The sequence below is a fragment of the Drosophila nasuta genome, chromosome X, assembly GCF_023558535.2.
Source record: "Drosophila nasuta strain 15112-1781.00 chromosome X, ASM2355853v1, whole genome shotgun sequence".
NCBI lineage: Eukaryota > Metazoa > Arthropoda > Insecta > Diptera > Drosophilidae > Drosophila > Drosophila nasuta.
The window spans coordinates 25,664,386-25,691,884 of NC_083459.1; the positions used below are offsets into that span (position 1 = coordinate 25,664,386).

Below are 27,499 nucleotides of genomic sequence, written 5' to 3' on the forward strand. Positions count from 1 at the left end.
TAGTTGCTGTTAAAGGTAATTTTTGGTTGGTATTTTGTTTTTGTTTTTTTATATATAGTAATGAAGTTTTATTTATTTGTTGTTGTTGTTGGTAAAATCAAGAGAATAAATCAAATATTTAGAGCAAGTAGTAGATATATAATATATATAGCATGTAGTACGAGTAGTTATTGATATATATATAAGTTATATATACGATTATGTATCAAACTGGAGCGACTGCAACTACACAATAAGCGTACGACTTTTGAGTACTTTTTATTTTGTTTGTTTGTTGTTTTTAAATATTTTTTGTTTTTGTTTTGGTTTTTTCTTTGTAGTGTGCGTGTTGTTGGCATTGTTCTGATTGGTTCCAATATGTTATCTGATTTAGTTTTCATAACCAAAAACTGATGGTAAACAAAAAGCATTGGTTTGTGAGCTTAAAAACGTTGTGAATTTCAAGAGTGTGTGTGTTTATTGTTTCAAGTGTCAGCGTGAGTGTTGGTAAACGCTAAAAAGCTAAGACACACATTTAGTTAATTTAATTGAATGAAGCTTTTGTCTAACTAACTAACTAATTGTTGTATTTTTGTTTTGTTATTGTGGCATTTGTCTGTGTGTTGTTGTTGTTTTTTTTTAGTTAAACAAAGGCAAACTAATTGAATTGAATTAGATTGCAGAAAGAACAAAATTTAAATTGAAAGTTTTCGACTTTGGGAGAAGTGACGAGTAGCGAGTAGCGAGTGACCAGTTAAAAAAGAAACGAGTTAAAGTTTATGCAGCGACTTTGCAGTCGGTGCTCGAACTCAAATTGAATTTCGTGTATGAAAGAAAGACAGAGAGAGAGAGAGAGAGAGAGAGAGAGTGTGGGAAAGACAAAGTAGAAAAAAATCACTCGAATATAATCTTGTAGCAGTGTGTGTATCTCTGTTTATGTGTAGTTTTTTTTGAATGCAAAGTGAGCGAGCGAGCGAGTCAAAGTGTACGACAACTTACGGCAGTAAAGGATTGTGTAAGATAAGACAGAGAGAAAGAGCGAGAGAGTGGGATAGAGAAATGGAGCTAGAAAGAGATCGAAAGTGTTGGGATGATGGTGGGGGGTGGAAGTAGATAATAGAGCAAAAGAGTTGAAAGATCAAAGAGAGTAAATTTATTTCAACTTGGACGTACGATTCGATTTGTAAAACTCTAACTACTATTCTGTATTACACAGAGTACATTTAAGTCAAATGAGCGAGATAGAGAACGATAGAGAAAGAGATTGAGCGAAATAGAGAAACGAGTGTTAAAGAGTTAACAGAGACAGCTTAAAGAGAAAGAGAGATGGAAAGTCTTACGCAATCGTTTACTCAAATGGTACGCAGGATTTTATTTGGTGTTAGATCATAAAAACGAGATTACAATTACAAGTATTATTACCAGGGCAATATCATTATTATTACTGGTTTTTTGTTTTGGTTTGGTTTGGTTTCTTGTTTTTTAAAGGGGCTTTTCGGTTTGGTTTTGGTTTGGTTGGGACGAGTGTTCAGTGTTGTATAACGCATAAGAAGAGAAATAGAGTGGAAATTGAGAAATATATTTATTCTGTGAATAGAGATGAGAAAATTGTCATATAGTGAGCGAAAATGGGAGCTTGGTCGGGTGGTCAGTGTTAAGAAAGATGAAATATGATCAGAAATGGATCTTTAGTTATACAGAAAGTATTTTTGGTGTTGGGAAACATTGAAAATCTTTCAATATTTTATTAAGATTTATGAAAGGTAGCTTAGTCGAAAGGTTTAGTGTTGTACAACGCCTAAGAAGCTGAGGAACAGCGAAAGGGGTAGAAAAGAAGTGAGACTCTTGTGAGTGTGTTGGTGAAAGAGGCAGTTGATAGCTCAACACTGCGAGCTAAGAAGTCTGTACAGATTTAGGCTAAGGGTTAAGAAGTCGTTTATCGACTATTCAGTGTTGGAAAACTCCTCAAATGTGTTTTGGAAATTGAGTGAGGATCAGCTTTGTATAATGAAAGAGTAGATGACGAGACAGAGATAGAAAGATTGTAAGAAGGAGAGAAAGAGTCAAGAAGAGAAAGATAGATATAGGAAACACGGCTCTATATTCATGGATAAGGATCCTTTGCAGGTTCACCATTTATATAGCCATATGTGAGTGTGTGTGTATTTGGGAGTGTATGTAAGTATTCGATGTGGTTATGTAATGAATATAGAGTAAGTAAGCGGGCGAACTATCCTGATTTCTTATTTTTTTCCTTCACTTCACTTGGGGAATGCCGTTGATGCTTCTCCGGTTACGGTTTGGGGCAAAATTGTTTTATTTTTTCAAACGCTTGAGGCTTCCACTGCTGTTGGACTAACAATGACTTATATTTATAATAGTTTTGTGACAATTTTTTTTATGCTCTACAGGAATTTTTTTAAAATATATAGAATTGTAAATTCATTTTCATACATATTATATTTTTGCTCGCCCCAAACCCATATGAATATTTCCTAATCAAAGTATCATAAAATTATGATATTTACGATCAATAATATCTTTATTGTATTTCTGCGATAAGCATTACGTATACGTCATATTATCCCTCAACAGCTTCTCATTTTGCCACAAATCTCTGATTGCAATGATTTGCAAAATATTGCTTTGCTAACAGGAGAAATTTTATTACATATAGAAGATCTTTAAAAATAATTGAAAGATATGGAAAATAATTGCTTTTATTATTGAACGCATAAGATTGAATATACTGAATACTGTTGCTTTATAATTTATACTGAATTTGTTTGCTTTTGTATTTATTTCTTAATGAAATCCGTCTATTATATTCCAAAATTCTTTCAATGAATGCCTATGCTAAGCTGTTTATTTATTTTTTTTGTCATTCTTAAATTTTGTGTAATTTTCGCTCGCTCGACAGCAACAATTTGTGGTGCCTAGGCATTTTCTTTTTTTTTATTTCTTTCTTTTTTTTGTGTTATTCTTGCAGATGACATCTTCGATTTTGAGGTTAGTTTTTGGTTTCTTGCGTTTTGCAGCAGTATTATTATATTTGTTGATGTTGCTATTGTGTTACTTGGCATACACAGACATATGCATATGTAATAGGTGTCAGTTTGTGTGTGTAAGTATTAGAGTGTCTCTCTGTGTGTGCGTGTGTGTGTGTGTGTGTGTGTGTGTTGTTAGTGCTTGAAATGTGGCAACAGCGGAACTCACCTGAATATGAAGATAAAGAGCACGAGCAGGGAGAAGAAGACGGCGACATTGTCCATGGTGCGCAGCATGACAAATAATTGACGTCTCAAATTGGGCATAAACCGGACGAGCTTAAGGATGCGCAACAGTCGGAAGGTGCGAAGCACGGACAAACCCGACCCACCGCCGCCGGTGCCGTTGCCCCTAAATTGCTGGCATATTTCAATGGCGCTGCAAGATAGCGAAGGGAAGACAGTTGCGTACAATTAGAAGTAAGAGAGTTGAGTGGTTAAAAAAAAATGAAGTTTGAGCAAAGCCACTTCTGTCATTTTTAAGCAACCATTTGCAAAGTATTTGTTAAATGTTAAGCTAAATTTGTGGAGCCGAAGCTTTGTAGGAACTGGAACGATATTATACATAAGTTTAGTGACACTAGTTGCTATAATCGCTGAGATATACATGTTTAAACATGCAGACAGACAGACGGACGAACAAAACTATCGTAACTGAAGTGAAAACTATCGTATATTTATTAAAGGTTAAAGTTTGTTTTATATATTTTTGATAAAATTGTCATTGTAGTGTATTTTCTATGGTATATTTTGTAAGTGCTAGTGTTCTGAAATATACATTTCTGTATGTATTAATATGGTATATTTTCAAAATAGTACCGCCTTCGCATTATATACTTCGATTGTTGCAGTACATCGAAACACATATTTAAGTATACTCGCATTTTAGTATATTAAAAAGGTATAATTTACTGTTTTCAAATTATTATTTTGATATGATTTGGTATTTTAGTGCCATAATAAGCATTTTTAAGCATTTTGGTATATTAATTTGGTATATTTTAATATTTATAGTATAATAATTCGGTATATTTTCGAAATAATACCGCCTTCGCATTATATTTTGAATGTTGCAGTACATCGAAATATATATTTAGGTATTTTAGTGTCATAATATGGTTTTTAAGCATTTTAGTATATTAATTCGGTATATTTTAGTATTTTAGTATAATAATTTGGTATATTTTCGAAATAATACCGACTTCGCATTATACTTTGAATGTTGCAGTACATCGAAATATATATTTAGGTATTTTAGTGTCATAATATGGTTTATTTAAGCATTTAAGTATATTAATTTGGTATATTTTAATATTTATAGTATAATAATTCGGTATATTTTCGAAATAATACCGCCTTCGCATTATATTTTGAATGTTGCAGTACATCGAAATATATATTTAGGTATTTTAGTGTCATAATATGGTTTATTTAAGCATTTTAGTATATTAATTTGGTATATTTTAGTATTTTTAATATAATAATTTGGTATATTTTGCAATAATACCGCCGAAATATATATTTAGGTATTCTTGTATTTTAGTATATTTAAATGTCATGTTTCAGTATTTTCACAATATAATTTTTTGCTATTTTTGGTGCTGTAACATGTTATATACATTTTAGTATATTGATTCGGTATATTTTAGTATTTTGAGTATAATAACTTTGTATATTTTAGTAATAATGCCGCTCTGTTTTGAAAGCGAGTTGTGGATATTTTAATAAAGCTAAAGACAATTGCTTTCACTCACCTGAGAATGACAATGATGCCGTCGAAGACATTGAACCCGTTGGCTATGTAGCGAAAGGGTCCCTCGGCAATCACCTTGAGCAGCATTTCGACTGCAAAGATGCCGGAGAAGACGACGTTGCTCGTCTCGACGATGGCCGTCAGCTCCTCGGGCTGATTGTGATACTCGATGCCCATCGACAGGGTGTTGATCAGAATGGCCAAGAGAATGCCCTGCTGAAAGTATTTGTGCTCCACCAGACGCTTAATGTAGCGTCTGATCCAGCTGCAGACACGCATCAGGCAGCGATAGATGGCGATCACCAGTCGCAATCCCGCCGAGCGTGGACGACGTCGCTCGTCGAGCGGCGACAGAGCGTTCTGATAGAGATCGTAGCAGCAGGCATAATCCTCCATATAGTTGCCGGTGGGGGCGTGGCTGCGTGAGCTGCGCTGCCCATTGTTGTTGCGGCTGTGGCTGTTGTTGTTGTTGTTATTGTTATTATTATTGTTGTTGTTGTAGTTGTTATTGTGATGCGATTGTTGATCCTTGCGTGAACGTTGCTGTTGCTGTTGCTGCTGCGATTGCTGCTGCTGTTGTTGCTGCTGTGTCTCGCCATGCGGCAGTGGCAGGGGCAGAGGCAACGGTACGGCTGCCGAAACCGCTGAAAGTTCTAGACTCATGCCAGCTGATGATGTTGTTGCTGCCGCTGTAGTTGCTGTTGTTGCCTCAGCTGATGTTGCCCCACCTCCGGTTGCTGCTGCGACAGCCGCAGCCGCAGCGGCTGTTGTGGCAAGACCGCCTTCGGCATCGCCAGTGGCTGTGGCACGCTTCAGGGCCTCCACAGTGTGAGGATCGCAGCGGGCGAGCGATGTGTAAAACGATTCAAGCGTACTCTGACCCGTCGGCAGGGCCGCTGAAAATGCCACCGAGAATGCTAACAGCTCTTGACAAGTCATCGCGTCGTGTATACCCAGCTCTGAGCAATCCGCATACGGATTGGCAATGGTGCCAATCGTCTGTGGCAGATTCACCTGGTCAATTAGTAACGCAATTGGATTAGCCATCTTTATTTGAGCCAAAGAATTTTCATACTAGCTACTCATAAGGTAGAGGGTAAAGGTATTTCCTGTTGGTAGGAAATGCATGTAACAGTGTAACAAGCAAAAGGATTCAGTATAGACAATAATAACTGAAGTATTTAAGATTCCTGAAATATTGATTACGATCGGATAAACATTATAAAAGCTATTTAAGAAATACTTCTCTATCGAAAATTTCACTTAGTGCGTTCGGATCTTTGCTGCTTTGACTGACAATCTCGTATATTTTGTTCTCTATGGTAAATTTTGATATATGTTGATTAATATACCAAATACGGCTCTCGTTATACTTTTAGTTTTTTGCGGTATATGATATATTTCGAATGTTGCACTACATCGATATACCAAATATAGCAGCCAGTATTTTTTTAGTATTTTTTGTATATTTTAAAAATAATACCGCACTGTTTTACTTCTTTTCAAAATGGTAGAGTGTATTTCACAGTTGATTGCATAAATAGTAAAAATATACTGAAGGCAATACTTGATATTTGACTCTAGCTTCAAAATTGCGCTTGTTACTCGATTTTCGTCGATTTGCGGGGGCAGAAATGGGCAAAAATTTGAAAACATAACATACATAAGTGCTGTTGGAAAAAATGATAGCTTTATCTCTTACAGTGTTTGAGATCTACATAGGTTTTCATACAGACGGACAGACAGACAGACATGGTTATATTGTTTCGACTGTTGCCGCTTATCAAGAATATATATTCTTTATAAAGTCGGACTGGCCTCCTTTTGCCTGTTACATATATTTCATACAGGTATAAAGTTATACAAATACGTCTATTTTTGAAGTGTAAATTTGTTATTTTAATAACAAAACAAACGACACTTCCTTGCAAATATATTCGAAATGAAGTCTTTGAAATCTTTTCGAATTGAGTTCAATTGAGTTTACCTGCCAGATGCTGCCATCGCCCGCTTGTGTCATCTTTTCGGTGCAATGAATGTTGTTGCTCTTGTCCAAGTTGTTGCTGCTGTTGCTGCCGCTGCCACTTGTTGTTGCTGCCGCCGCTGCTGCTGCTGCTGCTGCCATTGACGTGGTTGCTGTTGTTGTCAATGTTGCCGGCGGTGCAGTAGCAACTGTTGTTGTTGGTTCGCCACTCAACGCTGGCGGCGTATGCAACAACACATATTCATTGAACATCACCGAGGGTCGACGACTCGCCGATGTTGGCGGACTGAGGAAGCCCGAGGTGCAGGGATGACTCTAAGGGGAAGGCAAACACACACACACACACACATATAGTGCATTAGTTGTGGTAAATGTGATTCGATTTTGATTTGAGGGGGGGCAAGAAACAGTTGCGAAAACTCTTTGGGGTCTATGTACAGTGGACGGGGGGGGACAAGGGCAAAAAACACACTTGAACACACTCTTTGAGCAATGTATTAAATGAAATCTTAATTTTAACATATTAACATATTTGTTTTCGATTGGTTTAGCATGGGCTTGCGAGCAGGAGGGGCTAAAATTTTAATAATTGAATATGGCAATTAAATTTCGAACCCGTCAAACATTTACTCAACCTTTGTAATGTACATTTTATATATTTTCTAGCCCAAATTATCATTTCATCCTCTTGTGTCAATATTCATAATGATAGTTAATTGGAGTTAAGTATTACTGATAATAACATAATATTCATAGCAGTTAAGTAAATATAAGAACTAAGTATTACTGATAATGAAATTGATATGAAATTTCGCCCAGATGTTAAGAGTCCTGTTAACTCAAGAAAAAAATAACTAAGTCTTTACTTTTTGGTTCCACTTATATTTTGTCTAACCAAAATTTATCTCATTCGCTTTTGCTACTTTGTTTAAATTTGTTGACAAATAATGATAATTATTTACGGAATTTGGATGCTTTTCATTTCAATCCCAGAAATAATAGTCAAACTCATTCCTTATGCTCGACTAACTCGCATTTTATTCTCAATAAAAATCGACCATGACAAATATCATTTTTCTCTCACAACTTTTGCTTCGACATTTAAATTTCATTGATTCTTTTTGTGAAATATTAAATCGACTACTCATATCTTATTCAGGTTTATTCATCTCTCTCTCTCTCACACATTTTCCCTCCTGCTCTTTGCTCGGCCCAGCTAAAATATTCTAGTCAATTTAGTATTTACATTGCAAATGAAATTAAACAAATATTTAAATATTTAATTGGCACTTCAACAATGTGAAGGTGATTATAGCAATGGACTACAAGCAACAACAAAACGTGTACATAAATACATTTAGTATATTAGTATACATATAGTATATTATTGAGTTTGATTTTTGCTTTTGTTCTGTGACTTTTGTTGATCCTAATTGTCTCAATTTTAGTTGTTCGACTTGTTGATGTTGCATTGTTATCATAATTTATTGCATATTTTGTACAACAAGTGCAAATTCTATTTTAATATCCCGCGCAGAAAATGCCATCAAAATTTGTCATGACAAAGCGTTAAATGATTTGTCATATTTCAAATTTCACATTCGATTGCATTTCATTTGAGTTTTATGTAGCAAATTATGATTACAGTTCAAATTGGTTGATAATGATTATTGAATTGAATACTTATTGAAACATTTCTGCTTGGGATCACCTTCGATAAGCCGAAGAACATTTGATTCTTAATACATTTCGCTTTAGTAAGTACTTTTTGATATAATTAATTTGAGAAATATATATTTTGCAATACCTTGCCTAAATTTCCCAACTGCAGCTACAAGTTGTGTAACGTTATGTGGCAAATATGAAAGATTATTATTAGTGAGATATTACATTGAATTGTTAAGGGTTGCTTCTCATGCGAACATATCGGGCAAATATCGTTATCGTTATCGTTGTCTGTTTGTGGATGTATTAAGTAGAATTGCATATTTGTTTGTGATCAGATTTGAATTAGTTAAAATTAATTAAATCAAGTAGAAAATATCGTAAACAACTTATGGGTTTATCTCATGTATCGTAATCATTTAGTTTACATTTAACTAATTTTGAAGTATTGTGTTGAATATCGTAAAGCTGAAGCGAATATTGTTGTGTCTGGTGAATATCTTAACTTGGAGATTTGGTGTAATTACTTGTATTAGTAAGGTTTATTCTGCAAATTGTAGTTGGGGTAAGCACAATTTCGAGCGGATTGTTTATCGAACATCGTATCATATTACGAATATCGTATTTAGAGTATCGGATGTTATTGCTAGTATGATTTAATGCAGGGTTTACATATGTTTAGTTCTTTGCACAATTTTGCGTATGTTGTCGAATCGAATATCGTATAGGATGTATGGTATATCGTCTGTGGTGATTTCAAGTTGAGTGCGCTTTAAACTGAACTCAACAGCTTTTGAATTTGATGTGTATCAATTGCTGGTATACAAAGAACCTGTTTTAGAGTATAGAGTTCCTTGTATTATATCACATTGAATATCGTAGAACGCATAAAATTATACAGTTTCTTGTTAGTGTAATTACAACTTTCGTAAAAGCAGTTTTAGAGTATAGGATTCGTTTATCTTTGAAACGTTTCAGAGTGTAAAATTGCTTGTATCGTATATCGTTAGTTTGTTTTAAGGAACAGATCTGCTTTGGATTTCGAATATCGTGAATTGTATATGGGTAACAATTTTCGATAAATTTACAATAATTTGTATATCGTAAATGGTTTAGGATATACATTATACGGTTAAAATTTTATATAGTAAACCATTTGCAATAAATTGTATACCGTTAGCTGTTTTTATATCATAAACAATTTACGATAAATGTACAATGAATTTGTATACCGCAAAATGTTTTTAGGGCTTTATATCGTAAGCAATTTACGGTACACAATTTATTGTACAGTTTATGCTGTAAAATGTACACAACATTTTATGTACAATTTACAATCGCATAATTTTGGACATTTTTCAAGTATATAATTGCTTGTGTGATTTCGAATATCGTAAATCGTGATTCGTATAACGTGTGACCACTTTTGAAATAAGTTTTCTCTGGATTTTGATGTGCTTGATTTTGTGTTTGTTTTCTTTCGCCTAACGAATACTTACAATCAGTTGATCCGAATCGATGACTTGCTGTGGCATCTTCAGCAGAATGGTCTTCTGCTCACCGCCGAGGCTTGCAACGTCTGGCTTCAGTTGCATATTGTGATGCGATGTGGCGGGTTTCTTCAGCGAGGAGGTGCGTCGAGCGATGCCCGAGTTGCTGCCGCCTTCGCCCAACGATTGCTCCGTGTTGTCCGACGACGACAGTTGACCGCCCAGACTTGAGGTGCCAGCAACAACCGGGTGATGATGATGATGTGGATGCTGATGTTGTTGGTGTGCCATGGTCACACTGGCCGTGCTGCCATTGATGCCATTCACCAAGGCGACAGTTGTGTGATTACCGTTGCTGTTGTTGTTGTGGTTGTTGTTGTTGATATTGATGTTGATGTTGTTGGCGCTGCCATTGTTGCTGTTGCTGCTGTTGTTGTTGCTATTGTTGTGATGATGGCTGTTATTGTTGTTGTTGTTGTTGTTGTTGTTGTTATTGCTGTTGCTGTTGTTGTTGTTGGAATTGAGAGGCACCATGACGGTAATCATCTGATCCTGTATGCTGGACGGCTTGCGATTACTGTACTTGGGACAATTCGGATGATGGCATTTGATGCGCGACGGTGAAAATGTCAAATTATCTGCATTCGGCAGCAGACCCTCGCGACGCTGTTGCCGCTGATACCTGTGGCGAGAGGCGAGGGACGAGGGGCAGAGATAGAGGCAGCAGATGAAACGAGCAGAGAGTTGTATGATTAGCGTGTTGTTGTTGTTGTTACACTCGCATTACATTACACACACACACACACACATAGTATGCATATATATTCATTGTATCTGTATCTGTTTGTGACGAGCGTGCGGGGGGTGGGGAAGAGAAACGGGAGAGAGAGGCTAGAGCGTGTCTCTTTGGTGTCATTAGTTCTTGTCTAACTTGTGTATGCGGGTCATGTTCCTCTGTGTGCGTGTGTGTGTGTTTGTGTGTGTGTGTGCTTAACAATTAGACAACAATTACATAATTCAATCAAATGAACAACGCAAATAAGCAAAAACAACCGACAACAACACAAACACCAACGAAACACACACAGAGACAGACAGACACACAAAATGAACAAAACTTTTGCTCGCAACAAGACCAAAATACAAATTAAAATAACAAAACACATATCTGCGGGGGCGTCGCGGGGGCGTTCCAGAAAAGGATTGAAGCTACAAATATTAATTATGCATTTCTCCGAGTTCAGTTCAGTTGATAAACATTACAACGAGACGGGTCTCAACTTAGTTTAAATCTCCCGGACAAACGGAAATGCAAACAAGCTAATTATTCTGACTACAATTAGCATTTCGAATGTATCTTCTTAATATGACAGATTACCAAGCAGTGGAATGTTGAAGATAACGCACATATTATACGACTTGATTGTTTCATTTCAATGAGCTTTTATTTAGAAGTATTTCTATATTTGAAAGAAAGTTCATTATGATATTAACTGAATTTGTCCATTAGCTATTGATCAAATCTTAAAACGTTTTCAAAAGCTTTCACAAGGAGCTTTTAAAGGTTTTTTATGTTTTTATGTTGTTTGATTAATAATTATGCGTAGTTTTATATTTGAAAAAAGCTCATTATATTAACTGAATTTGTCCATTAGCTATTGATGAAATCTTAAAACGTTTTCAAAAGCTTTCGTATATTAAACGTTTTTCAAGGAGCTTTCAAAGATTTTTTTATGTTTTTATGTTGTTTAATTAATAATTATGCGTAGTTTTATATTTGAAAGAAAGCTCATTATTATATTAACTGAATTTTTTATTAGCTTTTAAATAAGCTTCGACATTTCTGTAATGTAGAATTCTATATTTGAAAGAAAGCTAATTTTTAAATTTACGACAATTTCCATTAGCTTCGGCATTTCGGTAACAATTTTGATTAAATATTCACATGCTTGTATTGTGAGCTTTTCAATGCGCTTTAATAAGCTCTCTGTGCTGAACTGTTGTTTGATTAATAATTATGTGCAGACATTGAACCTTTTGTTTTGCCTGATAAAAGTCATACGAATATAATTGAAATTTTAAATATTTCCTACATATTTTATAAGACTTTTTTTTAAGTCTTAAGAAGCTTTCAAAATGCTATGAGTTTAGAATATGAAATGCGATCTAATATGAAATGCGATCTGTGTAAAATTTTTAATTTTCCAGTTGTTTCTAAACTGTCTTCATGCTCATTTTGTTTAGAATTACAATTAAAGTCCAAACTAAATACGCTGTTTGCTAAAACTATGATTTCGACATTCTGCGACTGTCAACTAAAATGTAAACGCTCTCTCTATGACGAGTCTATAACCGAGCCACTTGTATATGCATTGTATATACGAGAGAATAGTATTCATATTCATATTCACACATTCGATGTATTCACGACAAAGCCAACTAGCACTAAACTATATTTGCAATATTCTATTGTTCTTGTATACACACACGATTTTGTTGTGTAACACGACCAGATGCAAGTGCAAATAATTGAAAAGCAAAAGCCATAAAAAATGCAAATTCAAAAAAACTTGACAAACGTAAAAACAAAACGAAAACTAAAAACCAAATCGAAAAAGAATTGAAGAAAATTGAAATAACATAAAACGAAAGAAACGAAAAGAAAATCGAAAACACGAAACGCGAAAAGCGAAACGTGAGAAGCGAAACGCATGTTGTGAATGCATTTTTAATAAATCGAAACACAAAATAACTAATAAAAAGTCGTGGAGCCGAGCCCATAACCTGCAGTAGAAGAAGAAGACAACGGCAAACGTGGATTTGGGCGGGGCCAAATGGAAAATGCCACAAAATGTGAAGCTCGGGATTCAATTGCAATTAAAAGGGGAGGAATATTCGGTTACAAATCGAACTAAGTTGATTTGTATTTGGCATTTGGATTATTGATTCGAGCCTTAAATGCGCAACTGAAAATCGAATCAACTAGCTTTGGAAACTTTTCAAGCAACAGTTACTTGAATGAGCCACAGATAAGATACGCTTTCGCTGACCTTTTCGGCGATGAAGTAGTAGATAAAGCATCTGTTCGCTGCTGCTGTTGCAATTTGAAAGTCCATTGAAAGAGCTTTGAGCAGACAATTTCACTATAAATATGAACGCATTAAAGAGTTGGGTTTGTGTGAAGTAAAGTGAAATAACTTCAAAGGGATTTTTGTTGTGTTTTTCGAGCTTGAGATGCGTAAGAGATGCGAATAATAAATGCAAAGAGCTAACGTAAAATTTGTTTGCCATCAAGGTGCTGAAGTTCTTAAGTCATCAAGCTGAGAAAGTGAGAGCTCAAGCAAAAGTTTGTTCCTCAAACTGAAGCAGTTTTTGTTTTTGTAGTGCTTTGGCTAATGAAGTCAGTCAGCATCGATTAGAGAGAGAGATCTGAGCAACAGATTTGTTTAAGTGAGGAAGGATTAGTGCGTGGATTTTGGTTCTTGAAATTTTTGATGTCGTCAAAGCCAAGAGTCAAAGGATGACATGACGAGACGCCTGACTTTTGTTTTAAAGCGTTAAGCGTTAATTTTTAATTTGTGAGCGAGGACAGAGAACGAGAACGACAAACGAGAACGAGAACGAGGAGGAGGCGAGAGAGTAACGAGTAAACAGAGTAAACATAAAACGTAATTGAATGAAATCAAAAGGACAAGCAGCATACTTATATAATCTGTACTTCTTTAACATTCGTCTCTTGAAGCGTCGCCACAGATGGGCGATGTATTTGACAATCTCCGCATAGCACGTCGCCGGCTCCGAGTTGTTTGTGCTGCTCGCCAACGTCGATGTCGATGTGTAGCGTGCTCTCTCCTGTCGCATTCGCTCCATCTCCCGTTTCTTCGTCTCCGAGAACTGCGTGGCAATGACGACCAGGCACAGGTTGATCATGAAGAACGACCCAATCTGCAATGAACAACAAATTTAGTTAAAGATTGATTTTTCAAAATTGTTGTAGGGTATCAAATATTGGATATTTTGTTCATTATTAAGTTTGAGTGTGAGAAGAGTTAAGCTTGCAGTTGCTTGACATCATTTCAATTGAAAGCTAAATCGTATATTTCGTTCACTTTTCAAGATATTTCGGCTTAAAACTGTTCATTAAGAAAAAAAGGTGAATAGCAAAATAATTTAACTTTTATTACCTTTAATAGTCATCACTAAAATCACAAAATATGTATTACAACTAAGCTGTTTTCATGAAAGTTTTACATAATTGTCGAAGTCAATAAATTTATATTTTCTATCAATGTTTTGTACACACATTTTAAAAATATTGATAGGTATTTGTGTGAAGCTTTTGATGAAGACAATATTTTAACTCTATTTAAAACGAACACGATTTGTTCCAATGCCAAATAAAGTGCACAAACTATTTTTTATATTTTGCACCCTCTCATCAACTCCTTTCCATCGGTTATAGGGTATGCGAGGAGTTAAGAAAAGTTTTGCGCATTGACGCGGCCAAAGTTGCGCTGCTGAGTTGTTGCAGAGTTGCAGACTTGCAGAGTCGCGGCAACAGGCGGCAGCAGCAGCAATCTTGAATTAGCTCAAGACGCAGCTTGTGGCAAGTTGAGAGTTGAGAGCCAGGCAAGGCAAACTTTTCGATTTGTTGTCGTTCGTTGCATTGGCATTGAATGGCTTTTGCTGCAAATTAGCTGAGGTGCCAATTTGCTATCGTTCTTTCTCTTCCACTCTTCCCTTTCTGGCTCTCTTTTGCTGTGTGTGGCATCCATTAGTTGCTGTTGCATTTTAATAGCTTTCTGGCAAAACAAATTTGCCAACTTTAAATTGAAAACATATTTCAACAACAGCAACAAAAACAACAACGAAATGTGAAAAATGTTTCTAATTTTTGTGCGACGAGCACAAAATGCTACTAAAAAACATAAATATGCAATTTCCTTAGCTAACTTTTCAATAGCAATAACAGCACACACACACACATACACCTATGTACACACAATGCGAGAGAGAGAGAGAGAGAGAAATTTCGACTGCAAGCTATTTGCATATCAAAAGTTTTACTCCCCAGTTGTTGTTGTTGTTGGGCAATAGCCAAAATCATTTTGCACATTAAATGAGCAGCAGCTAAAAATAAAAGCAAACTTGAACGGAACAAAGCAAGCGGAGAAGGAGAACGAGAAGGAGAAGAAGACACAGACATGTGAGCCGAAACTTCAAACATAAATAATGAAATTGTAGACTCACACATGCAACTACATACTATGGACTTTCTCTTCCTCTCGCTCTCGCTCTCCCTCTCTCCTTCTCTTTCTCTTTCTCTCTGGCTGTGTGTAGCTAAGCCTTTTAATTAGACCAAGGACACCTTTGACGCTCCCAAGACTGAGAACTGAGAGCTACTAAAGCACTTTTGGAGCTGTGGCCTCCTTGAGATACTACTTGCAACATGTTGCATGGTCAGTGCACTCGCTGCAAGTGCAAGTGCAGACAGTCAACACGCCATTTTTCGATAGTCAAACTTTTGTGGCATGCAACTCGGTCAGTTGTGTGTGATTACAGTTGGAAAAGTAATTTACTTATTTACATTGGCAAATTGCTAGTGCAGTTGCTCGTTGCTCTTCAGCTGCAGCTGCAGCTGCAGCTCAACTCTCTCGCCTGCGTCTCGCTCGCAAAGTAAATAAACCAAACAATGCAAAGTGCTCTGCGTCGGGTCTAAACTGCAGCTTAGCTGCACCTTAAACACACTTTAACCGAGACCGCAATGTCTATATACTTTGAGGCGAATTTCCCCTTTTCCATACAGAGACATCAACGATGTACTCTGGCGTATACGTAATATAGATCCATATTACGTATACGCAGCAAAATATTTCGTTCAACAAAAAAAAAACGATTATAATTAAAATGAATAGAATTTACTTAAAGTGAAGAACCAACCAAATAAGTCACCCAAGTGTAAATACGTATACGTAATATGTGCCTACAAAAAAATATCACGTATACGCAGCATTTATTAATGTAAATCTATGAGATATCGTGGGTAATTTGAATAAAATAAGCTGCTAGGATTCAACGAAGTGAACAGATTTGTTTTACTTAAATTCATTAGTAAATATGTTACGTATACGTAATGTGTCTTTGTGCAAACACATAAGAATTCAGATGCAAGAAGATTTAGCTAAAATATATGCAGAATATTCTGAAATATTCTACTTCGATTGAGGGTGAAGAAAGGTAAATTACCCAAATTTGAATTTTTTATATTACGTATACGTAATATTGTCACATTTCTTTTTTTGAAGTAGCCTTTAATTGTTGGTCATAATTAATCTGAATAGCATACTTAAAGTGAAGAGCCAACTAAATAGGTGAGCCAAATAAATATATTGCGTATACGTAATATGTGACGATTAAAAATATCACGTATACGTTGCATTTAATAAGCTAAATTACACTGTATTCGAAAATAAAATATTCTACTTAGATTACGAGAAAAAGAGAAATTACACAAATTCGAATTCTTTGGATATTACGTATACGTAATATTGACATGTTTTTTTTTTTTTTGTTGCAGCCTTCAATTGTTGAACTTCATTTGGCAAATCAAAAGTATATGCAAACTTTAATATTTTAAGAACCGGCTGATGAGCGGAGAGTAGACGTTGCGTATACGTAATATTATAAATATCAAAGAATGTTGCAAAAAATCTAAATGTATTTGATATATTGAATTCAAATTGACGTAGTCTGTATATAGAACTTGGAATTTGCTTGCCAACTTTACTATTTTGTAGAACTGTCTGAGAGTAAATGTTGCGTATACGCAATATAATAAATGCAACTGACGTAAAAGAATCGCTTAATGAACAGAAGATTGAAGTATTTTGTATTCATGGTTTATTGTTGATTCAACAAGTTCACTGATATTACGTATACGCAATGTTCAAGCACACTGACATTACGTATACGCAATGTTCATTACAATTATATATATAAAAATTACTAATTGGAAATACATTTCAAATGTATTCAGAGCATTATTCAAAATAAATTTCAAAAATAAAGTGTAACCAACTTTACAATAATCAATAATCAGTTGAGTTGAGAAAGACGAGACAGTTGAGAGTTGTGTATTTCGACACTTACCACAATTAGCAGAACAAAGTAGATCCAATCCCAGAAGCTGTGCGCGTCCTGCACGTAATACATAATGTCCGTCCAGCCTTCCAGCGAGATGACCTGCAGAAAACAAAACGAAACGAAACGAAATGAAAGGAAAGAATAGTAATCAAAATCATTTTTAGCGTAATTAGCAGCGAATCAGGCAAGGCACAAGGCACACAAAGATCAGCAATGTGTATTTGTGCGGTGTCTGCGTTGCACCACGTCACGTATGCGTAATATTTCGCTTTGTCCAGCACGGTTATGACTGGACTCTGGAGTCGGGTTTAATGCGTATTTGATTTGTGTTTAATTGCACAGCCTTTGACCTGCCTTTGCTGCCCATTGTGCACACGCCTTTGGCAAGCCAACATATCAAATTCAGAAATCAAAGGAGACCACAAGCAACAAGAGAGAGGGAGAGAGAGACAGAGAGAGAGATAGAGAGAGAGTGATATATGTATTTAAATCGACATTTGCTGCATCTGTAATTAAGACGCACTCACACACACACACGCAGAATGCATGATAAATACATATTTCGAAGCATTTTGCAGTTGCATCGTTTCTAGCTACTTTAACTGATTTATTTATAGATATATCTAAAACTATATAGCTCTTATAAGGCAGCATCTGTGTTATCTCAAATGGCATTCATTAATGTTTCTATCTGGCCATCGTTGCTCTCAACTATATATTTTGTTGCTGTGAATGTATCTTCATCTGATTGGAAAACAAATATCTATGCGATTTTATTGTCTTGCACGCTTTTCTATATCTCAATTTACAATTTTAAAAAATCATAAATTCAGGCAAATATTTACATAGACTACGAATTTGTTTACTTGCAACTACTTCACTTGAATAGTGCACCTTAAAAGTCGATAGTTTTCTATAGTTAATTGCTGCTAAACAAAGTCATTTTTGCTTTCATACTTGTATATTGTTTTTTATATAAATGTAGTAATTTTTCCAAAGTTATATTATTCAAAAGTTGTAAGTATACAAAACACATTCTTAAACAACAACTAACCAATTGTCGAGTCTTTAATTTGCGAATTGATATATATATATTTATTTATAACTTATCTCTATTGTTAATAAATACAGTTTTCGTAACAATTCAATTGTTACTTTTTTATTGTCATTTATTCGAAATCCCATACATTTTTTCTTTACTTCGTATTAAAGAAAAAAGAAAGAAAGACAAAAGCTTTGCTATTGTAACAAGCTTATAGTGATGGCAAGGCAAGAGATATTCTTATATTAACATAACTATGACATAAAAAGAATAAAGTACTGTTAAGATATATCATATATATAAAACAATGCTAAGCAAAGTATCGAGCAGTCAATGTTCACAAGTTCACACTATTTATGTTAATTTTTAGCTGCTTCTTGTCAATTGGAATTCCATAATTTTACACATTTTTATTAGTAATACTTTTAATTCTTTTATTTCGCCTCATTACTACGTATTCTTTGAATCATTCGTTCAACTATTTGCAATAGCGTCTAACTTTTATCGTCGCCTAATGCACAAGCTGCATTACTGACTTTAAATCTCATTCTAACCGTCACTCTCTCTCTCTCTCTCTGACTCTCTTCTATCTCCCATCCATGTGATGGATGAATTCGTCTGCTCTTTGAACATCAGAGCAGAGAGTGTGGGAGAAAATAATGCAATTAAGGGGCAACGAAATTTCCAAGTAATTTCTTAATTTTGCAAAGTGATTAAATCAATCAATAATGTTGTTTAGCCCACCCAATAAGCTGTAGGCGAGACATGTCATTGACTAATCGCTACGTTGCGCATACGCCACATGGTCCATCTATGGTGTGCTAGCGAGGACGACGACGAGGATGAATTCATAGTCGACGAGGTGCTGTCAGAATCTGCTGCCCTATGCAAATTGGCAGCTGTTTGTCTGTTGATGCTGTTGTTATTGTTTTTCTCGTTGTTGTTGCTGGTGTTGTTTAAATGAAAGCGATGCCAAAAGTGGCAGATGCCACCGCATTTGACAGCAGCTGAGCAGCAAATTAACATGCAACTTTGTCACTGTCATTGCGGCACCGACTGCAAACGGAACGGAACGGAAGGACGAAGAGACGAAGGGACGAAGGACGACACAGTAACAGTCAGAGACCTAAGGCCATGCTGGATGCTGACTGGTGGACAGTGTTTTGGGAGTTTGTCTGTCTCTGTCTCTGTGTGTGTGTGTGTGTATGTGTGTTTTGTCAATTTGCTGTCATTGTTATTTTTGTTGAACGAAAGTTGTCAGCTAATTGGTAAACGGTAAATGGTAAACGGGAAAACTGTAAACGCTTCTTCTTACCAGGAATATGGCCACCCAGGCCATGCCAATGTTGTCAAACGATATCGTGCCCTGAAACGGATTCTCGCCCTTCTGACGGCACGTCGTGTAATACTGATTCCAATTCACGCACGACGTGTTCGTTGGCTCGTTAAGGTCCAGCAGCTTGGCCTCCTCTGCGAAATAAGACGAAAGATTAGTGTTTAATTCACAAGTTCACAAGTTTGAGCGCACAGTTAAGCCTCGCTACAATTGACGGATCCTTTTCAGTTGCAATTCATCAAGAATTTTCTATGCAAACGAAATCTACGGCAATGATTTTTATTGATAATGGTAAATACTTGAAGTACGAGTATTCCGCTGCTTTTTCAGTTGCAAATCATAAAGGATTTCCTACGGAAAGGTTTCTTATTAACGAAATCTACGCTAAAGATATTTAAACTGGTAAATCGTAGTTGTGTTTACTTGAAGTAAGGATTCGCTGCTTTTTCAGTTGCAATTCATCAAGGATTTCCTATTAAATAGTTTCTTATTAACGAAATCTACGCTAAAGATATTTATAATGGTAAATCGTAGTTGTGTTTACTTGAAGTAAGAATTCGTCGCCTTTTCAGTTGCAAATCATCAAGGATTTTCTATGGAAATGTTGCATACTATCGAAATCTATGCCAAAGACTTTTCTAATTGCTTTTTTTTTAATGTTTTTTGAATAATTTGAACTCTTCAATGTGCTATTGATAAATATATTTATTCGTATTGCAAATCTCATCATCGATTATGCATATTATTATAAAGCAATTATAGTGATAAATTTTAAAGAATTGTTTAAATTTGTAAAGCAATTCGTTAGTTAAACAGTTCAACTTATTTATTTCTTTTTTGTTTTATAATTGCTGTGACATTTTTAGGAATAAATTGTAATCTTTATTGATGATTTTAATGGTGCTAATTAAGCACAACTTGGCAGCAGATCTCTTGCGTTGGCATTCACAACTTTAGCTGATTTGGTTATCACACCTTGAAGTATCTAAAAATGTTTCGAATTAGGCAAGTTCAACTGTATAATGGGAGAACATTGTGGAAGGCAGCTAAGCGGGTGGTAAAATTGTGAATAGGGAGTGGGAGGAAGGGCGAAAGGGCGGAAGGGAGGAGGAGGAAGAGGAAGAGTGTCGCTTAATAAGTTGTAAAGTCAAGCGGCGCGCGCGAAAGCAATTAAAAGTGCCATCAAAATTTGATTAACACGCGCCGTTTGCACTTCATTTTGCTTGAAAAGTAAGGCAAAGTTTTTGAGGAGTGGAGATTGCTGAGAGTTAGAGAGAGTTGGAGAGTTGAGTTGAGTTCGTTTGGTCACTTACCGTTGCAAATGAGTGAGCCGATGCGATAGGGTGGAAAATTGCCGCACAGATGCATTCCCGAATCCTCGGGCGTTGAGCAGATGTAGTCTTGATCCTTGGAGAATTCATAATATTGCGACAGGCTGAGGTTGAGGTTGAGGTGCAACAAATGTGTGCAATGTGCAATCGAGAGAAGAGAATGTTTTGCGGGATGCGTTTGATTAAAATCAATTTACCATCCACAACAGACAGACAGACAGAGTTATAGAGTATTTTTTTTGTTTAAATGGAACGAAATTTCATATTTTCATACAAGTTAAAAGTAAGGAATACAGAGAGAGAGAGGGAGAGAGAGAATAGAGAGTGAAAGAGAAAGAAAAAGAGAGAGAGAGAGAGAAAGAGAGCACAAAAAGAGTATTTTTTGTTGTTTTAATTAACCATATTCATATAGTAATATCATATAATATTTATACGTAGAGTAAATGCCATTTATGCGTACGAGTATTGTAACATTTACATACATGGACAATTTGATAGAAAGAGATAGATAGTGAGATAGAGATAGAGAAATAATTTAGAATTTCACTTTTGGTGCTAAAAATTTCGAGTTCGAGTTGCATAGAAAGAACAAGTGAATGTGTGACAAAGACAGCCGATCGATCGAACTAATGTGAGAAACTGAGTCTGCCAATCGTACATAACCAATAACCAGAGTGAAAGAGTGAGCGAGCGAGACAGCGAGAGTGAACAGTGAGCAATAAATAGAGAGAGCGAAAGCGATAGCGATAGCGAGAGCGTGACAGACAGTTTATCAGTGAGTAGCGAGTGTGACATTAGTGAGAGTGAGCTGCAGAGCGACAGAGAAAGCGATAGACGACAGCAAGCATGAAAGCTTTCGAAACAGACAAAAGAGAGAGAGGATAAGCATTGATCGTCTGTTAGTTAACACAGTTGAAGCTTTTAGCTTTACATTAGTTAGGAGAGCCTGGCTTTCAACAGCTTTAGTGAAGTCAAGCGTTGAAGTTAAAGTTTTGGGCTTAGCAATCCAAACCAAGCTTTAAACTTAATTAGAGCTTTTAGCAGCTTGAAAGCTCAAAGATCAAAGTTAGTGAAGACAAGAGCTGATCGTCAGTAAAAGTTTTGAGATTTCAATGGTAATACTTATCAAGCTTTAAGTTTGTCTTTAAGCTTTCGACAAGTTTAAAGCTTGATACAGTTAAATCTTTGATCACAAGTAATACTAGCAAAGCATTGAGCGTGATCTATATTTTTGTTAGCTTTAAAGCTGTTTGAAAGAATTGAAGCATTGAAATTGTTGGATTAAGCTAAGCCAAAGCTTAAGTGAGAGAGAAAGTGAGTGAGAGAGAGAAAGTTGAAAGTAAATCTGAAATTGAAGCAGAAGCAGAAGCTTTAGCTAGATCAGAGAAATAGAGAAGAGCTGAGGCAGCTCCAGATGCGCGCTAACACAAATGATGCAGAGTGTGCGGGAGAGACGCAGAAAGAGAGCAAGAGCAAGAGCAAGAGAGAGAGAATGAAAAATGGCGACTAAGCCAGCGAGAAAACGTAACACATAAAAAGGTGTGTGCGCACTCTAAAGAAAACAGCCACAAAATTAAGCCGTAACACTTTTCCAAAAAAAATTAAGATGAACAAACAACAACAGCAACAACAATAACAAAAGAAGGCAAACCAAAAAAAAATAAAAAGTAAAGAACCAAAGAAAAAAGTTCAAGAAGAAAAAATGTCGAAGCGCAGAAGCAGAAGCAGCAACAGCGGCAGCTGAAGAAGAAGCGGCCAAGCAATTTAAATTAAACGCACAACCCGCAAAATGGACGCCAAAGACGCGAGAGCGCGGAGCCAAAAAAGCACCGCAAAAATGTCAACGTAAATGTGTGAGAGTGTATGTGTATGTGTGTGTGTGTGACAATAAAATGTGTTTAATATGCACGTGCGCGCACCAGCAAAAAAGCCTCAACTTCCCCTTTCCTTACACAACAAAAAAAAGTACCACAAAAAAACGTAACATAAAAAAAGAGACACAAAAAAAAAAAACGAAACTCTTGCAACAATTCGCGCGCGCTTAAAAGTATGCAAAACTTTTTATGAAGCTGCGTATGTGAGTGTGTGTGAGTGTGAGTGTGTATGTGTGTGACGTATGTAATGCGAGTTTAATTTTGATTATTGTTGTAGCTTCTTTTTTGTGGTGAGCTGTGTTTGTGGCACAAAATGGGGCTAGAGACGCTGGCGGAGGGTTTAACGCTTGTTGTTGAAACATGGAGCGGCTAAAGGCAGTGAGGAGAGAGTGGAATTATTTTGGGACGGGGGGAGTTGTTTTTTCGTTTTTGGGGGGAGAGTGGAGTGGAGAGTTTTGGGAGCAGATTTTGGTTTACTAGAGAATGGAATGGGCAGCTTTAAATACCTTTGCAATAGAAACTGATGGTTTTTCCTGTAAAAAGAGTTGAGCTTACAAAACAATATACACACACACACACACTAGAGGGGGCGGGGTGCGGCTGTGTGTGTGTGTGTGTGTGTAAGAGTGTACAGTTTGTGTGCGTGTATGTGTGTGTGTGTGTGTGTGTAAGAGTGTACAGTTTGTGTGCGTGTATGTGTGTGTGTGTGTGTGTGTGTGTAGAATCAAACACAACAAAATTTGCTTGCCAGGGAACTGCTTGAGCTTACGTTTGTTTTTTTGTTTTTTGTTTTTTGCACGCTAGGAAAACGCTATTAAAGTACTGTATAACAAAAACTACATACAAATTTATATACTGCTGTGTGTGTGTGTTTGTGTGTGTGTGTGCGTGTGTTGCGGCTAATTGGTATGCTTGTTGTTGAGCTTTATGCCTATGTGTATGGCGCTTCATTTGGGGTCAGTTCCGAAAAACACAAACACAAAATGTGAGAAACACAACGCAACAAAAACAAAAAAAACATACTTTTGTGGTAAATGAAAGAACAACAGCAACACACACACACACACACATAGATAACTATACATAGAAAAACACTCACATACATCAACGTCTAGAAAAAGACATTTGAAAACTATGAGAACGCAATAAGAACAACAAAAATTGTACAAGAGAGATGAAAACACATTTGTATATGTGTGTGTGTGAGTGTGTGTGTTGTGGGAAAAAAAACTGTTGTTACGGGGCGAAAGAGACACACTACGGTCACACACAGACACCACACACACACACACACACATCTAAAAACAACAACAAAAATTGTACAAAACAATGAGAAAAAACATTACGAATATAACAAGTATCATCTCAGCAGGTGTGCAAAGTGGTGTGTGTGTGCGTGTGTGTGTGTGTGTAAACAAGAGACTGTATGTGTGTGTGTTGTACTTTTGGGAAGAGCATTAAATTCGTGTAGGCTGCTGTGGCAGTGTGACCGCAGCTGTAGTAGTAGCAGTTGATTGTGAAAGGCAGCGAAATGTTGAGATGGAGAAGGTTGGCTAGCAATCTGGTATATTTTTCACTCTATGGTATATTTTGAATATAGTACTATATCAATAGTAACCAAATATTCGGTATATTTTTAGAATTTTTGCTGCTATGTCTGACAATCTGGTATATTTTGCACTCTATGGTATATTTTGAATATAGTGCTATATTAATATACCAAATACAGCATTTAATATATTTTAGTATGTTTGCTGCATAAGCTGGCAATCTGGTATATTTTGACGTTTTCGATATTTTGAATATAGTACTATATCAATATACCAAATATAGCATTCAGTATATTTTTAGTATTTTTGCGGTATATGAATTTGATATATTTTAAACTGCTTTGATTGACAATACTGTATATTTTTCACTCTATGGTATATTTTGAATATAGTGCTATATTAATATACCAAATACAGCATTTAATATATTTTTAGTATTTTTTTTTGGTATATGAATTTGATATATTTTAAAATGCTTTGGCTGACAATCCTGTATATTTTTCACTATATAGTATATTTCGAATATAGTGCTATATTAATATACCAAATACAGCATTTAATATATTTTTAGTATGTTTTCTGCATCAGCTGACAATCTGGTATATTTTGACGTTTTCGATATTTTGAATATAGTATTATATCAATATATCAAATATAGCATTCAGTATATTTTTAGTATTTTTGCGGTATATGAATTTGATATATTTTAAACTCCTTTGGTTGACAATACTGTATATTTTTCACTATATGGTATATTTTGAATTCAGTATTATATCAATATATCAAATACATTATTTGGTATTTTTTAGTATTTTTGTTGCGTCGTCTGACAACCTGGTATATTTGGACCTCTATAGTATTCTGTGTATCAATATACCAAATATAGGATGTGGTATATTTGTAGTATATTTTACTTGAATATTTACTTGTCGCTTTAGTTTTTGCATTTATTGCTTTGCTTGATTTTTCTACATAAATTATCAACTCTATATTTATATTTCTACACCTCTGCTCACTCGGATTTTCTACTAATTTATCGATAACCAGCTCCCCACTACTTTATCAATAGTTGTTTTCTTCTCACCTTGCTTTTCTTTTTATTTAATTTTTTGCTTTCTGATTTACTTAATCATTTTCTATTTCTGTCCCTGAACTTTTCGTTTTGTTTTTACTTAAAGCGCTGTTCCCAGAAAATTATATATCAAAAAAATTCATGGCCATTCATAAAACATTTGTTTATTGAATAAATGAAATTATTGAAAGAAAGAGATGAGCTTACATTTCAAGCTAAATTTATTGCAACTTGCTTGCTTTTTTTATTTTCAATTTCATATGCAGTGCTGCTATTCCACAGTTTTTATTAATGCACAAAGCAGAGCGTAGATACTACATTTTTCAGCTGCTGCGGTCACACTGATATCAACTATACTATGTTGAGGTTATGTTAACTTTCCAGTGTTGCAAAAAAGATGTGTTAAGTTGTGTTTGAGTGTTGAGCAACTGTTAATTGAGCTGTTGTTGATGCTGTAGTTACAGTAAAGGGCTAGTTTATCAAGTCTATATATATATATATATATATAATGTAGTTTACGTATATTTATATAAATGTAGTATTAAAAGTATTAAGAAGGTATTTAGTATATTTCATATATCTGCAAATATTACTTTTAAAGTGTACGAAAGAGTCGAAGAGAGAGAGAGAAAGGTTACAGATAGAGCGAGATTTAATTTAGTTAGCTTGGAGTTAAGTTTACATTTGAACATTTATAATTCTTGGGATCAGCTAAAAGAGAGAGAGAGATAGAGAGAGAAAGGGTTGGGGTATCGTGAGGGATGTAAATAGAGCGGGCAGCGCTAGAGCTGAGCAAAAGAGATTAGTGCTAGCGATGATACATATATATACATCGCTCTGGGGAATTAGCGCGCGAGCGCTAGCTTACGGGTTAGAGATAGACAGAAAGAGAGACAGAGAAAGAGAGCAATATAGAGCGCTAGAATAAACAAGAGACAGAGAGAGAGAGAGAAAGAGAGCGAGCTAGTAGACGACTAAGGTTCATTTACGTGTGTGTTTTCTGTGTGTTGTTTTGTTTGTGTTTCTGTTAAGCAACATTTTACTTTTAGTATTTTGTTTTTTTTTTTTGGGTATATTTGTTGGTAGATTTTAAAGATTTTTTTAAATAGTTGTATTTTTTGTTTGGCGTGTATTGTGTTTTTTTTTTTTTGTTTGGGGGGAAATAGGGTAGAGTATTTAAGAGGGGGGAAAAATAAATCATTTTATCTTACGAGTTAACACGGACTCGAACTCTGTACACTTCAGGTAGTCCCCTGTAAACAAAAAATTTGTTCGCGGTATGATTTTTGTTTTGTTTAGGTATTTTGCTTTTTTTTTTTGTATTTTCATTTAAAATGAAGAAAAACAGAAAACAGAAACGGAACACAAAAATGTGAAAGAATAATTTGTGAAAATCAAAATTGAATTTGTTACATTTGTTTTTTTTTTGTAAACTCAATATGAAGAAAAATAACATTAATTAAGTTAAATGGGGAAATTTGAGTATTTGTTTTGAATAGATTTAATAAATTTTTTTATTTTTCTTTATTGTTTACATTTCATCTTTCACTCGGCTGCCAATATATCAATTCAAATTGTTATGCGATTTTTTCGTGATTTATCTATTATTTCTCGAATGGTTTTCAGCTACAACGGAAAAAAGAAAACGAAAAACAACAAAAAAGTACGAACAGAAATAAAGAAAGTATGAAAAGTAAAAAGGAAATATGTTGTAGAGAACTGGAAAAAGAGTTTTTCATATATGTACATATATGTAAATATGCAGTATATTTGTTGATATTAATATATATTTGTAATATTGTTGTTACTGTTAGCTGTTGTTGTTGTTGTTGTTGTACTTGTTGTTGTAGTGGTTGTTGTTTTTGGTCTGTTGTCTGCACATCATAAACAAAAAATGAATAAAAGTTGTGAAAGTAATAGAGAGAAAACTCGCCTGCCCTTTGTGTTGAATTGGCGAGTTGTTGCTTCAACTGTTGCATGTACTTACAGGTGTGTGTGTGTGTGTGTGTGTGTGTGTGTGTGTGTGTGTGTGTGTGTGTGTGCGTGTGCGTGTGCGAGTGTGTGTGTGAGTGCTGCTAGCAAAAAATAAACTTGCATTTTATGCAAAACTGCGTACGAAAAAATTCGCGAGAAGAAAAAAAAAACGTACATCAAAATAAACAGTAAATAACTAACGCGCACATGATCGACACCTGCGATACCCTGCAAAAATGTTATGTCCAAGGTTCCCCAT

At 35.4% G+C, this 27,499-nt stretch overlaps 1 protein-coding gene across 15 annotated transcripts in view; it reads right to left on the reverse strand.

Annotated features, from left to right (window-relative positions):
- LOC132797317 (uncharacterized) overlaps positions 1-27,499 on the reverse strand; it is a 144,465-nt gene that overhangs the window by 24,966 nt on the left and 92,000 nt on the right. For 4 of the 15 annotated variants that reach the window (XM_060809003.1, XM_060808993.1, XM_060808999.1 and 1 more), the window contains 11 exons: positions 26,478-26,519; positions 23,151-23,177; positions 20,753-20,874; positions 19,419-19,573; positions 17,068-17,160; positions 13,622-13,863; positions 9,928-10,600; positions 8,571-8,594; positions 6,767-7,078; positions 4,781-5,793; positions 3,196-3,405 (listed from right to left, as the gene is read on the reverse strand). In XM_060809003.1, the coding sequence (XP_060664986.1) occupies positions 3,196-3,405; positions 4,781-5,793; positions 6,767-7,078; positions 8,571-8,594; positions 9,928-10,600; positions 13,622-13,863; positions 17,068-17,160; positions 19,419-19,573; positions 20,753-20,874; positions 23,151-23,177; positions 26,478-26,519 (2,913 nt within the window). The remainder of the gene's footprint in view (positions 1-3,195; positions 3,406-4,780; positions 5,794-6,766; positions 7,079-8,570; positions 8,595-9,927; positions 10,601-13,621; positions 13,864-17,067; positions 17,161-19,418; positions 19,574-20,752; positions 20,875-23,150; positions 23,178-26,477; positions 26,520-27,499) is intronic. The other 11 variants (XM_060809006.1, XM_060809000.1, XM_060809008.1 and 8 more) reach the window with 6 other exon arrangements.